This window comes from Lepisosteus platostomus, chromosome 1, assembly GCF_059453375.1.
Source record: "Lepisosteus platostomus isolate fLepPlt1 chromosome 1, fLepPlt1.hap1, whole genome shotgun sequence".
NCBI lineage: Eukaryota > Metazoa > Chordata > Actinopteri > Semionotiformes > Lepisosteidae > Lepisosteus > Lepisosteus platostomus.
In genome coordinates, this window is record NC_142611.1 from 43,796,239 (window position 1) to 43,810,665 (window position 14,427).

General features: G+C 37.9%; 1 protein-coding gene across 1 annotated transcript in view; it reads right to left on the reverse strand.

Moving 5' to 3' along the window:
• The window catches only part of hgfac (HGF activator), a 31,693-nt gene that overhangs the window by 15,936 nt on the left and 1,330 nt on the right, over positions 1 to 14,427 (reverse strand). Inside the window, exons 3-8 of the mRNA XM_088629657.1 lie at positions 12,357 to 12,453; positions 9,691 to 9,764; positions 8,627 to 8,740; positions 4,793 to 4,924; positions 3,524 to 3,634; positions 14 to 188 (exon numbers count right to left, since the gene is read on the reverse strand). Of these exons, the coding sequence (XP_088485783.1) occupies positions 14 to 188; positions 3,524 to 3,634; positions 4,793 to 4,924; positions 8,627 to 8,740; positions 9,691 to 9,764; positions 12,357 to 12,453 (703 nt within the window). The remainder of the gene's footprint in view (positions 1 to 13; positions 189 to 3,523; positions 3,635 to 4,792; positions 4,925 to 8,626; positions 8,741 to 9,690; positions 9,765 to 12,356; positions 12,454 to 14,427) is intronic.

Here is a 14,427-nt window from a genome sequence, read left to right on the forward strand (position 1 = left end):
GGATGGCTCTCACCTGCAGAAATTGTGATCACCCAGACCCACCAGGGCTGTGTCCTCCACGTTCCCTAGATGGACCTCATTGTGCAGCAGGTCTGAGCTCCAGGGCAGACAGGTGGCCCCTGAGATAGTCTTCTGGGCTGTGCCTCTGTACTCTGTACCATTGTCAGAGTAGCACCTGACATCAGGAGCTTTTGTAACAAGGGAAAGATTTAATGTCAGATGTCAGATGGGTGGGAAAAAGCTATTTTGTTAAAGCCTGCTTCATTTGTAAAATCCTATAATTGGTTACGCCACACCCCTCCACCCCAATTTGCCTATTTTTGTTATGCTCCTTGTTTATTTTTTTAGATCTGTGGGATTATGGTCCATTCAAGATCCAGAACTCTTCTCCCTATTTGTCACTAATGAAGCTGAATGAGTCTGAGAATTCAAATGGAGCAGTCACCGGAAGAGCAAAGGACACTTGTGAAAGCAGATATGAACCTCAGAATACACAGGATACATGGAATAATTTTTTTCAGAGTCAAGCCCCAAGTGTTTATTTGCAGGCTTTTCCAGTATGCAAGTAAGACAACTCCTCTTGAAGGAAAGCAAGCAATCTGGTCTTATTCACTCAGCTGAAGGATATGCGTTGCTGTGTTTAGATATTGATTACAGAGAAAATTCACCTTTCCTGCCACAAAACCAGCAAAAGGAGTGCTATTGTCAGCTACCATACAGATAAAATCTATATTTTATTTTGTTATGCTGAATCTACAGTTCACACGTGCAGTACAATCAGCACTATTGTATCAGGTTTTTCCAATTTCTGCATTCACTTGTTTTTTAAATGTACTAATTAACATTTTCACTCTGCAGAGGCTATTGTATGAAGCGACTTTATCTTTGTTTCAGCAAAATGAAATCAGTCCAAAGCATGATGTTATTCTCAATAGTTTTAGTTCCGACATTTATATGATTTGGGGAAGTATTTGAGGTTATTGCAATCTCTTTGCCCTGATGAAGCAGCTACACCCAGGACACATACTGTACATCCTTGTCTGTGTGAAAGGACATAGTTAAGGACATGGTAAAAAGCAAATCTCTTCTGAATTCAATCTGAGCTTTTGGCACCAATTATTGTGCTCTTCTGCTTGAAACAACACATACAGAGATAGAAAAAGGTTCATTTCAAGACAAAAAAACACCTCCAATTTAGAAAATAGAGTTTAATCTAATCTTTAATCTACTAAGATGTTAAGATCCTGCCACTCCTGCTGGAGGTTAATATGGTCAAGTTAATATGCCTAGGGTTATCACTTAGAAAGGAAATTAATATTCATAAGGAAAAATATAAGTAGTTCAGAAAGTATATAGATCTAATATACCTATAACCTGTTATGCCTCAATGAGCTCCAGCACTGCTGCATTAGTTCCACCAACTGCCAATACGCATTCCGCACATGCTGGAGAATTAATGGGGCCATCCTCAACGAGATCAGGCCGGGCCTATCAGGCCAATTAGGGAACTTCGCACAGTATCTAAGCCCTGAGGAATCATTCCTCAGGACTCAGACACTGAGTTGCTAACTTTGCTTTGAGTGTCTTCAGTCTTCAGTCTTCAGTCTTCAGTCTTCAGTCTTCAGTCTTCAGTCTTCAGTCTTCAGTCTTCAGTCTTCAGTCTTCAGTCTTCCAGAGCCTGTCGTAACATAATCTTGATCCATTGATTGAGAGCCCCAACTTGAATGTTGGGGAATAATGGCTCATGATCTAGATCATGTGCAATAGCCATGTCTATAAGAATAGTAATTTTTAAAGTGAGATTTTTCTCTCCACAATATTTTTATTTCCAGAAGAAAACAATCCATAAACAACCTACGTTGCTGGCTTTTGGTGCCTTGTAAAACAATGTACTGTAAGTACAGGGCATTTTCACATCAAGTTCCTCAATTTGAAATGATACAGCTGTGGATATTGTTTCCTCCTGCTCTGGTCTTTCATACAGTGCAGAAAAGGCTTTTGAGCAGTGTAAGTCTGTTCTAATACATTTATGATTCAGATCAGGTTTTATTAATGTGATTGAACTTATTAATATGATTGAATGGTATTAATGGGCAGCAGGTGTGCTTCCTATTATCCTAGTTTGCTATTTCTTGTGGTACTCATCTGGGATGTTCCACTGTCACCTCAACTGTTGGCCTCATCTTTGTAACCATATACTCAAACTGTTAATTGACCATTTCTGTTAGTATTGCATTTCACTCAATGCTGGTGATATATTATACATAAATTAGGTATTTCTCAATCCAATCAATGGTTCAGAAATGTGTACTGTACCTTAGCTGTGCTGCTAGTTAAACAAATGCCTTATTATTGAAATTTACTCTTCTTTTACATGTAACTAAATTAAACAATACATTTGAACAGGCTGGTGCAGACTTGTGATAGACTCTGTACCCCAGTTTTCTTAAAGTGTCTCCATATATAGAGAGACTACATACAAAAAAATTCTAATTACAGTATCTGATTCATACAATGTGTAATGGCAAGGAACTAGGAATTAAACCCTCTACCCTGCACAGCAAAAGAGGAGCTTAATTCTCCTATAGCTGGATTATTTTACACATCTTAGCTTGATTGCCTTATTTAGTAGGTTTAACCAAATGGATAGTGTTTGGCTGTATTTATGTAGCCGTCTTGTATTTGCATATTTGGACCATGAAGCAAGTAAACATTGAAGACTGGGACGAATACTATACCACAAGACAACAGACAACACAGATGAGACATCATCCATCATTACCATTATCACACCAAGATTGTGTTATGAGACAGTCCCTTATTCTGATCAAACTAAAGCCAAATGATGTAATGGCAATACAGTTTGTGCCCTTGAAAGAGAACCATACCCTCAGCGTTATTTATGGGATTTTATGTCTTTTATATTTGTAAATTGTGATTTTTTTATTGTGGAATCTGCTGTCACATTTTTTAGAGGTTCCTTGTTTAGAATGTGGAAAAATGGTTCCCATCCTTTGTATCTTTGTAAGGAAGGAAATTCAGCTGGGAGAATATGATCTGTTTTATTATAGAGATGGGCTCTTACAGAGCTGTTAATGTCTCATAGTGTAAATGTTGAACAGTATGTTGTGTAACATAGTTTTGTCATTTATCGTCTGGTCTAAACACTTGACATTTGGTCATTACACTATTATCAAGCTGTAGCAGAGAATAAAGAAATCATGTACTGTGTAATGATTAGTAATCCTTGATTTTGGGAACTGGAATTATTAATTTTACAATTAGCTTGCATAGCAAGTTGGTATCAGGACCTGCTTTGCTTATTTGATTTTTATTTTTTCATTAATTTGATAACCTCCTTTATAACATACACTGCACTTCTGGTAACCACCGAGGTTATTTACTGACCTTATTTTGTAACAATACAGATAGACAAGTAATTTTCAGTCATACACATGTTGTTAGAAAAACAGCAGAAAATAAAGTCTTCACGTTTAAAAGAAATGTCTTTCCAAATACTCACTAATGCTGCAGTATGGCCCAGTATGGCCAGTTCTGCAGGCGCAAACTGCCTCTCCTGTCGACACAATCAACCTGCATGTCCCATCATTCTTGCATGGATTAGTGGTACAGGCTAAGAATTCAGAAACACCAAATTAAAATGGTATTGTTAAAGGAAGCAGAACTAATTAAAAAAAACAAATTAAAAAATAAATACAAAATCAGGTTGATATCAAACTTTTCTTCCCAAAAAAACTTGGACCTGCTGTTTGAAGATCTTGTTCCAAATTATACACATTTAAGTTTTAAAATAGGTTTATGCACAGTTCGCTGAAGCATGTCTGAGCAATTCATTGCTGTTTTCAAAGCTGTGTGTAACCGTGGGGTATCTCTCTTCTGACTAAAACTCTCAATGCCTTTATTGGATTATTTAGTTCTTTTAAAACAGAACAATGCGTGCAATAACAAAGTAGAGGACCTGAAGGAATGCACATCAGAGGGAAAGGAACACTTGAAAAGAGAAACATCAAGGTGACAAACTGCGGCCTTAAGCAAAAGATCCTGCCTTGAGAAGTTGCAGATGGCACTGGAACAGGAACTGAGAAGTTTAACATTTGACATGTAATCTTTACAGGAATGTTGAGCTTCAAGCCCATTTTAGTGCTGAAGGATTACAGCAAAAATATGGAAACAATTTAGACATTGGTCTCCTAATTGGCTTTCCCCTCAGAACATACTGTAAAATTGTCAGTGCTGAGTTGGGCACTGTGATGCTAACTCCACATGTAACAAAAGAGTTCTTTCTGGACCCTATGCGGGCGACACAATCCGGGAATGAGTGGGGAAAACACGGGGAAAAAAGCATGCAGGATACGGGGATGAAAACGGGGGGGGGCATGTCCATGAAGTGCTGGTGGTTGGGGGAGGTGTGGCCGAGGCAAACAATCCAGGGACGAGTTCAAAGACAAATCCCAAAGTCAAAAGCTGGGCGGTCCATCCTAGACAGAAGATTAAAAACGGGAACCGGGTCGGAACCAGCACGGGAACGGGAACTAAAACCTTAATGGAACCAGGCGCTTCCAGGTCCCAGACTCGCCTGGTACAGAAACCAGAGCAGAGCCCGGAACAGATGAGCGCTGGGCTTTTAAGGAAAACTGAAAAGGGGGTTGGAACAGGGAGCAGGTGCGGTGGATGAGTAGAAAACAAGGAAGGGCTGGAGTGTCCTTAAAAGGAGGGGTTTACAAACATGACACCACAGATACAGCATCAACTGTCATTATACATTTCATACCTGTGTATCGAACATGTTGGCACTCGATTAAGCCGTTGGTGCATGAACATTGTTCTACATTGCGCTTGTGGATTCTTCCCCAGGATTCGCCAACATCATAGTACCTGAGGTGCTCGTGTTCATAACATCTTCCTAATTGAAAAACGCAATTAAATAAACACAAATCAAAGTTCCTCCATCTACGGCACACTTACCTTTCACTGGCTCTGGCGAAACTAATTAAATTATAAACAAAAGCAAAACTTATTTCCATAAAAAATAGTCATGCAAGCTTCAGAACATACTGTTATAAAACAATATTATCACAATAAACAAATAATTCAAATCACACCAAAGACATGTATCCCCAGTCATCCTCAACCCAACTAAATATCTATTCTATATGATTGCATCAAAAAGCAACAAAAAAAAAATCCTTTTGGAAAATCTAGAGTTCAACAGAGAAAAAGGAAAAATTCAATCAACTGAAAGTTTAAATGCGTTATTTTTATTTTAAGGTGCTTAAATGTCATAAATACAAGTCACGACAGCTGAAAATAGTAAATAAATCAAGTCACTGATAATGCTACTCCTTATAACTTTGGCTTGAATTGCCTTTTCTCCTTTTTGCCTGTTTGACGTTCTGTTAAACACTAACTTATGAGAAATATTTGATTATTGAGATACGCAGAAAGTCGGGTCACAAAGAGTACCCAAGGAAAATCTATCAAAACATCAGTAAATTTAGTGCTTATACTTCAAAGCCAGTAGTTTAAGGAATTAAATGCAAGAAACAGAAGCTATCAAATTAGCATTCTCCCTATTATGAAGTGATCTGAATTCCAAAATATGGCTATCAGAAAATTATACGTAAGAAGATAACATTAATACAGAGCATTCTGGAGAGACAAGCAAGATGGAAGAGGTCAATTTGTAAATCGCAATGTTCCAAACCATGTGAGTGGAAGAGAGCAGATATGTAAGGGACAACTGAGATACTGGAGCACTTAGATGTGACAAGTTCATGACACATCACTGTAACACAAGTTCAATCCATTTCAATCCAGATCCCAAAGTCAGGTAGTAAATTTCAAGCAAATATCTCTCTGAGCATGGTGATATTGACATTGATGGTGATGCCGATCACTAAGAAGTGGAAGGCACACACACACACTGCCTAGATCAGGCTGTCACTCCAAATTGAGCAGCTGGGCAAAAAGGAAATTGGTAAGGGATGTCGACATGAAGACAACAATAACTTTGGAAGAGTTACTAAATTCAGTGTCTAAGATGGAAGAAAATGTCCATGAATCACTCATCAAAGGGGAGTTCTATGGAATGAAATACATCATCTCAAATCCAGCAAGGAGTCGAAGCACCTTAGTGATATTATAAATACATGGCAAAAGGCTTATTGAAAAATGGGAACAAAAATGGAGCAAATCCTACAGAAAAACCTGCTGCAGACCTAAAACTGGGATAAAAATTCAGCTTTCAGCAGAAAAGGCCAAAGTACAAAGCCAGAGCTACAGTGGAGGCTTAATAATCAAATGAGAATATGTAAGAAAGTGGATGTCCTTGAGAGGCTCAAACTCTTGACTTGAATCCAATTGAGAATCTGTGGATAAACATGAAACATTATATCCATATGTGAACCTCAAGAAGCTTGAGAGAGCTCGAGTAAATCTACCAAGATCCATGGGTAAAAAGTACACTAAGCCAGTGTTCAAAGTTGGTGAACTTACCCTAAAATAACGGCAGCCAAAAGTACTTCCACTAAATACTGAGTTTGTGGGTCTGAATACGAAGATAATCAACATAGTTTTTTTTTAGTTTCACAGACATTTACTGAAATTTATCTGGAGAAGTCTTCAGTTTGATCATTCAGGTTTTGAATTAAATATTCAGTAAAAAAATGTGCAGGCAAAAATGTGTAATTTCACAAAATCGGACATGAGAGTCTTCTCTTTAACTGGATCCAGTTCTTTTTGCTTTCTTTCTTCTTGAATTTTTTAATTGATTTAGTAAGCCGCTTGGGCCTGTGCTTTCTAGTCTTTGACCTATTTACTTACTGTTACTTACTATTTACTTCCATCTTTTTTTTTTATTTGGATGCAGAGTTTAGAGTAGGCGGTGTACGTAACAAAAATTAAGTCATATTTCAAAGAATTATGATTGCAAGCTTTAAAGCAACAACATGAGAAAAATGTGCACGGATCTCAATACTTGACCAAGGCACCGTACATGGCAATCATGAGTAAAAAGAAGTATTAAACAGACGAAGAGAGAGAAAAAAATATTGGAATGATAGCTAAAAAAAGATAACAGTTTTTTGCAGTAATATAACAGCAAACAAACAGTAAAGGATCAAGAAAAGTGTCTCAGAGCTAATGGGAATCATCAGGATGACGAAATGCAAATAGCTAATATAGGAGGAACATTTCACTGAGTTGTTTGCCAAGAAAGAAATTGGTATAATATGCTTCTGGCTGAGCACAGACAATGGCTTTTTAATTAGTATTAGCATAGAAGAGGTCGAAGTGTTACAGGTATTAGAAGAACTGAAGAAAAGCAAATTTCCAGCACCTGACCTATTTTATCCATTTTATATAAAGTATAGGAGACATCATTCATAATCTATTACCAAAACTCTTCCAGCAATAATACAAGATGGGAGTAACACACTTTGACTTGGAAATTGCTAATGTAGCACCCATCCATAAAAAGGGCAACAAAATAAAGTAACTGTAGAAAAAAAACTATTTCTTGTAAGTATATGGAAACAATCATTTGAATTGGAGGGTCATCTGTAAATCTACAGTCATCTATAGGTCACTCAACACTAATTTCCAAAAAGATATGTCTTGCTTAACTTGTCAGAGGCCTTCGAGCAAGTAGTAATGGTTAACAATTTTTAGAAAACTGAGAGTAGACGTAATGGTCAATTCTCATTTTGGAATGACATACTTAATGGTATAGCACAGGAATCTGTTTTACAACCACTGCTCATCCTAATTTAAATAAATAATCTAGATTCCGATATGCCTAGGAAACTAGTCAAGGTCTCAGATGATACTCAACTATAGGACCCGCAATGTAAATTTAGAAGACTTGAAAGATTTAGGGAGGCAAGATTTGTTCAAGCCAGAGTGGAATTTAACCAGCGAATAACATTCTTACTCTTACAAATAGTGTCTAGCATTTTATACTGACCAAGTAATCAGGATCTCAGTTTAACGTCCATGCAAAGTATGGCAAATCCTACCGTACAAGACGCTCAGATATACTAACTTGGGCATTAGCCTGAAAATCCTGATTCAAAGGGAAGAGCACCACCTACTGCTCAACCTACATTAAGTGCAGCTACAGGCTGTTTTACCTTGGGAGTTTTCTCCTCCCAGTCCTGATCAAGCTTAACCTTTCTTAGCTGATGAGATCTGAAAAAATCAGGCATGAAAGCAATATCGCTGCTATCAATCAGATCAGTTTGAGTTCTCTTATCATCCAATGATTGACAACTCACAATTGCTCTAAATTCCAGACAAGTGGTATAAACAGGGCCTTTTTCACAAAGTTCTAGACTTATTGTTTTGCTTGCTAATCACTGAAGCATTTCTTCTGGGTACTTTAGCATGTAGATCTTCAAATATAGTGAATTGTTGATGTGGCCTTTATAAAGGCAAATAATAATGCAATAAACATTAATGGAGATTAATATTTGTTTTCTACCAGAAATTTAGTATGTACCGTAGCATTAAACAAATCTGTAAAACCAACTTACTGTATCTCAGCAGAACGTTATAACTTAAAGAGATTTTATATTCTGTATGAAGAAATTGCAAAATAATGACTCACCCAGTGTGCACAGTTTCCCTGAATAGGCTTCTGTGCAGGTACAGTGGAAGGATTTTAAATGTGGGACACTGGTGCATATTCCATCATTTTGACATGGATTATCCTTGCAAAAATCTGTGATATTCAAATAAGTAGACTAATGTCACAATGCATGGTAACCGACCACTTACATAGAGGAAGTAAGAGTGAGGTAAAATTGCAATTGGAAATATTTCTTTACACCATCCAAATCTAGAGAACTGCCCAATGTCAACAAATTGGTCTTGTAACTATGTCCCTCAAGCAAACAAAAGAAAGAAGACTATTACTCACCTTCCATTCAACATGCACTTTCAAAATACCCAACAGTACAATTACAGTAGGTATTAAAAAGAGGTCTACATTCACTGATACCACTGGAAACTCACAAGCACTAGGAAATAGTCACAGGTAGTACTAGCATTACTGCAGCAGCGACAACTACTACTGCTACTGTGACTACACTGTACAAATACTACAACAGTATGAATCGTACTACTTCTAATAAAACTGCACTATTTTGTTTTTAAGTGCTTTTCAAGAAATCAAAAATGTAGTGACATATTTGTAGTAAAACTATAAAATATATGCTTTAGTGAAAAGCTACGTCTTCAAGCAAGTCGTCAGTCGAAGAAACTCTACTGGATGTGGGCAATAGGTTGTACAGACATGATGCTAAACACATAAAGGCTCTATTGCTCATCATGTAGAGCCTAGACTTTGGCAGGGTGAGAAGCCCAGGATCAACACATCACAGTGATCTTAAGAGCTGGACTACACTCATGCCATAAATCCTTAATTATCTGGAGCTCAGCCACTTTGTGCCTTATGTACTGTTAGCTATAAACTTTAATCAGCAAGGTGTACAGATATTTTGGCTGACGCAAGCCTACTATTAACAATTCAACAATTGTATGTCAACTTTCCTGTTGTTTTTTTTTCCCATCAAAACACATGCCCATGCAATATGTTTGAAAAGTACATTTCTTATCACACAGATATTACAAATCAACTTAGTTTCTTTCATAGGATATAATACTTGTTACCTTCAGTGTCTAAACTCCTTGTTGCACAATATCCCCAAAGCTGGTCCCGGTCAAAATTATGTGTAATAGAACACCTATGAAAGACAAACATTCATCAGGATTCCCAGTGAAAACTTCAGAAGTGAAACACCTAATAAGCATGCATGCGTGCTTTGAATATGCTAAAATTAATCAATAGAACACATATTTCTATTAACCAATTTGTCGGGGTAAATGAGTTAAATGAATATAGATTACAGTGTTCCAATGGTGTACAGTTGAGCACCATCAGTCAGCTGCATGATTCTGCCTGGATGGAGCTGTCGCTATTAAAATGAAGAGCTTGGCATGCACGCAGAATACAGAGTTAGTGGTGGGCTGTAGAAGTGGTAGCAATACGTGCTCATAAGTCAAAAAGCTTTGAAACTGTATCTGACAACCAATCCCAGAGAAATCCCCATATCATGAAACTCCTGTAATAAAAAAATCATCAGCTTCCACAGAGATTTCAGAACTCTGGAATTATGGCAATCTCTCACACACAATAACAGAATTTAATCATCTGAGTGATTAGTATTAAAACGGAATGCTGGGCCCATGGCAGTAAGTTTTATTTTTTGCTCCATTTGTCATTAACAATTGTATTTATCATGTGTTTAATCCAAGAGGTGCAGTGGTTGGCATTGCTGCCTCACAGCGCTGGTGCCCTGGATTCAGTTCCAGACCTGGAGTGCTGTCTGCGTGGAGTTTGAATGTCCTCCTCGTGTTACTCTGGGAGCTGTAGTTTCCTCCCACAGTCCAAAGACATACTGCTGGGTTAAATGGCTTCTGGGAAAATGAGCCTTGATGCGAGTGTGTGGTCTTTGTGTATGGCCTGTGATGGACTGGTGTCCCATCCAGGATGTATCCTGCTTTGCACCCGTTGCTTGCTGGGATAGGCTCTAGCTTCCCCACGATCCTAAATTGTTTTAAGCATTTAGAAACTGCATGGATCAACAGATGTGTTTAAACTAAGATACCTGTGACCAAAAAAATAAAAATAGGTGATTTTTCTTTTTTTTTAAATCACAATCAAAATCCATCTAATGAATTCATGAATGCAGGTAGCATTAAACACATCTCATGAATTCATGAATGCAGGTAGCATTAAACACATCTCATGAATTCATGAATGCAGGTAGCATTAAACACATCTCATGAATTCATTAATGCAGGTAGCAGTGGGACCACAACGGGAAAATCTGAATCCTGGGTAGGACACAGCTATTATGCCCCTGAGCAAGGTACACAGTAGGTCAATGACATTTCTCCAGTAAAATGTCCAGCTGTGTAATTGGGTTCAAAGGTCTTGTACTGTAGCGATCTTTTCTCCAGAACGTGGTGAGGAAGTGGAAAAAGAAGCACCCAGAGACCGGTTACAGGGTCTCTCGGGCCTGGGGAAGATTCAAGTGCCTTGATTCAAGTCCAGGACAGAGATGGACCGTAGCATTGGCTAAAGCCTCATGAGGCGTACACCCAAAACCTCCACCTCTGGTGTTCATGAGAAAGGAGCTAGTCCCATTGATAGGGTGGATACAGTAGCGACATTGTTCCTTCAATTCCCTCAGCCCGGAGGAAAATATGAATATTCTGGAGGTGATCAAGCTGAGAGTGGCCTGGGACCAGGAAATGGCAGACGAACAGACAGGGCCTCGGCAGAAGGGCAGATTACTGGGGCATTACTCCTCCTCTCTGGAAGCCCCATGGGTGTCACCAGTTGCAGCAGTTGTTGGGACAGGGGGTTGTGCCCTGTTCTCAGAAGTGAAGTCAGGGCATTGTAAATGTGGGCTTTCCTCTGGTGAGGGTGTTTCCCTCCACCCCTAAATGGGGGACAATTCAGTCCGAATTAAAGATGACCAGTCAGTCCCCCGGTGGCAGGCATTTAAGTTAGATGGTCTCACCCCACCTCTCCACAACTGTGTACAGTCCAAACTGCCAGCAAAGGTAAAAGCTGTTTCCATGCACTTTTAGATCTGCCCAGCGTATTCAGGGCCATCAGCTGTGTTGCAGGTGACACAGCAAAAACAAAGGCAGTAAAAAAAATCTCAATATTTGCCAAAAACATTTGCCAGTTCGTGAGGTGTCCAATAGGAGATGAAATCCAGGACGCCCACTTGGACAGCTTCATTTCACAGATCTATTTCACCCGGCCTGCTTGGTTAACAACAAGTTAACGTGTTTATGTGGAAGTGCATCGTTTGTGATGTTTTAGTTATACAGTTTCTGTCGGGAAAGCGTTCGTTGTTGGTTGTGTGCTGACTGAGAATAATGCCTGTGAGTTGTTGTACTGCAAAATAAAAGAAACGTTAAATAACCCCCCCCCCAAAAAAAAAAAACCTACCATGGTCTCCTACGTGATCACAGTCTCAGTACACGCAGAAAAGGATAGCAAAAGAAATTAGAAGCACATCACACAAATAGGTGGAGCAGGAGAGTGAGTTGGTTGAGTGGGTGGAAGTGAATGCACTTAAGTCACTTCCTTATCTCTTACTTCTGCACTCTAATGAACTTCATTACAGTACACTAGTGCTGCATTTATAACAGAGACATAAAACAAGATGTAACCAGTATAGAGAATTAACTCTACTAAATGAAAAAACCCTAATACATGGTTAGCTATATCATAGCACTGATCCCCCACATCTTACCATAGCTTTTCAGTGTTTTTATTAGACAGGCAGCTGTGGTAAAGACTCCCTCCATGACGAAATGGAAATTTGCATTCTTTACCATCTTCAGTGAGCACTAGAAGAAATGAATGATTTTCATTTTAGAACAGTCAGATACAAAGGCTCTGTAAGCTTGTTTGAGAACATGCATAAACAGGTTTCTCTGATAGTCTTGATTAAAAGCTCGTACTCAAGATCTAAAATGAAATCTAAAGGGTTACACTGAAATAAACTAAAACATATTAATAGAAACAATTAGTCATAACATATATTTTAAAGTGCAAAGGTTTGCATGTATCATGTTCATGAATGGAAGCAAAATGCTTTAACAATGACTGTAATACATCATGTTTGTGGATCAACTGAATATTTTTAATCAGATGGGGTGGCACTGTTCCTAAGGATCTAGGTTTTCGGTTCAAATCCCACGGTCGGCAGAGGAATCCTACTCCGCTGGGCCCCTGAGAAAGGCCCTTAACCCCAGCCGCTCAAGGGGCACTGTTTAAATACCTGACCCTGCGCTGTGACCCCAAGCTTCTCTCTCCCCTGCTGTGTGTGTCATGGAGAGCAAGTTGGAGTATGCAAAAAGACAAATTCCTAATGCAAGAAATTGTATATGGCTAATAAAGTGATATTATCTTATATTTAGATTAATTTTGGTTAGATTAATTCAAAATGCTACAAACTATTAAGCTAGTCATATTTATGTTGTTAATTTTGCTATTTATTTGCAGTTCTGCTGCCTTTGGTCTATTTTGGGTTTTGCGTGTTATATTGGTGAATATGATACTTGTGTCTGTTTATGCAGTCCATTTAATGACACAAATTAAAACAATATAAATAATGATTAACATATCAGCAATTACTGGTGAAGTATAGAACATACCTGGTAATTAGGGACAAAAACGGTCATTCATTATGGGGTTTCAAGTTATAATTGAGGCCTGCTGTTTTGGGGAAAAAATGAACACACCTACCAAAGATCTCTTCTGCTGACTGCACACTGCACTGCTTGTTAGGTGTTCTGAACGTTAACTTAAGTATTTTTTCATTTTTCCTAATCCAAAAAGGTTACAACATAGAAACATTTCTTATAAAGAGCAGCTTTCTTAAATTAAGAAAATTTAAAGGATTTTAATATTTCATAAACGGTGGCAGCCAGCTAAACTACTCTTTTAATGAATCTGTTCATTTATATATCTAGTAATTGGATTATCAATTTCCTAATTAGTGAAAATAAAGTAGTGTAATGGTTTTTGCTTATTACTTTGTCTGAAATCTGGGTCTCTTTCCAAAATACATTGGTTTAATCTCTGCAATAAACAGAGACAACCATTAAAGTACATTTTTCAAAACAATCCTGGTTCTAGTCATGAAGACAGAGCAATTATAACTGCTTTTTTAATTACAGTATTTTTTTTTTGTAAAGTAAGTTTGGTTTCTTAAGTTTGAAACTTCAGAATACAGTACACATCTACTTGATAAAATTAGCCCACTGTAAAATTAGCTCATTTCGGAATGAAAATCATCCGGCAATTATTAATTTCCACAGGTTTACTGTGCAATAACATTATAACATCACAAAATACAAGAGAATGTGGAAATAACTGATTTTATGAAGTGATAAAGAACACTAAGTACACTGTATACTGTAAGTGTACAGCTTCAAACAGTAGGTTTTTCAAAGCAAGGTTAACTGTTTCTATGCTGACAGTAATATCAATGGTTATTAAAGCCATGTGAAAATGTGAGTTAACAACAAACATTATGTCATCATTTCTCAAGAACTGATGCTTCAGACAAATAATCAGTACAGTGCCTGTATAAGCAGCAATGATGTATTTTCTAAAAATCACACAATTAAAGAGGAGGTATATGTACCTCACAGGTCACACACACAGTTTCCAGGTCAGTATGTTGTTTTAAATTAAAAACTTAATTGAAAACAGAGATATGTCTTATCCTGCACTTAGGCCTGCTACTTTTAACTTGTTCCTATTAAATTCTTTTGTTTGAGGGAGTCAGTTTTCATATACTGCTCACCTCTCCA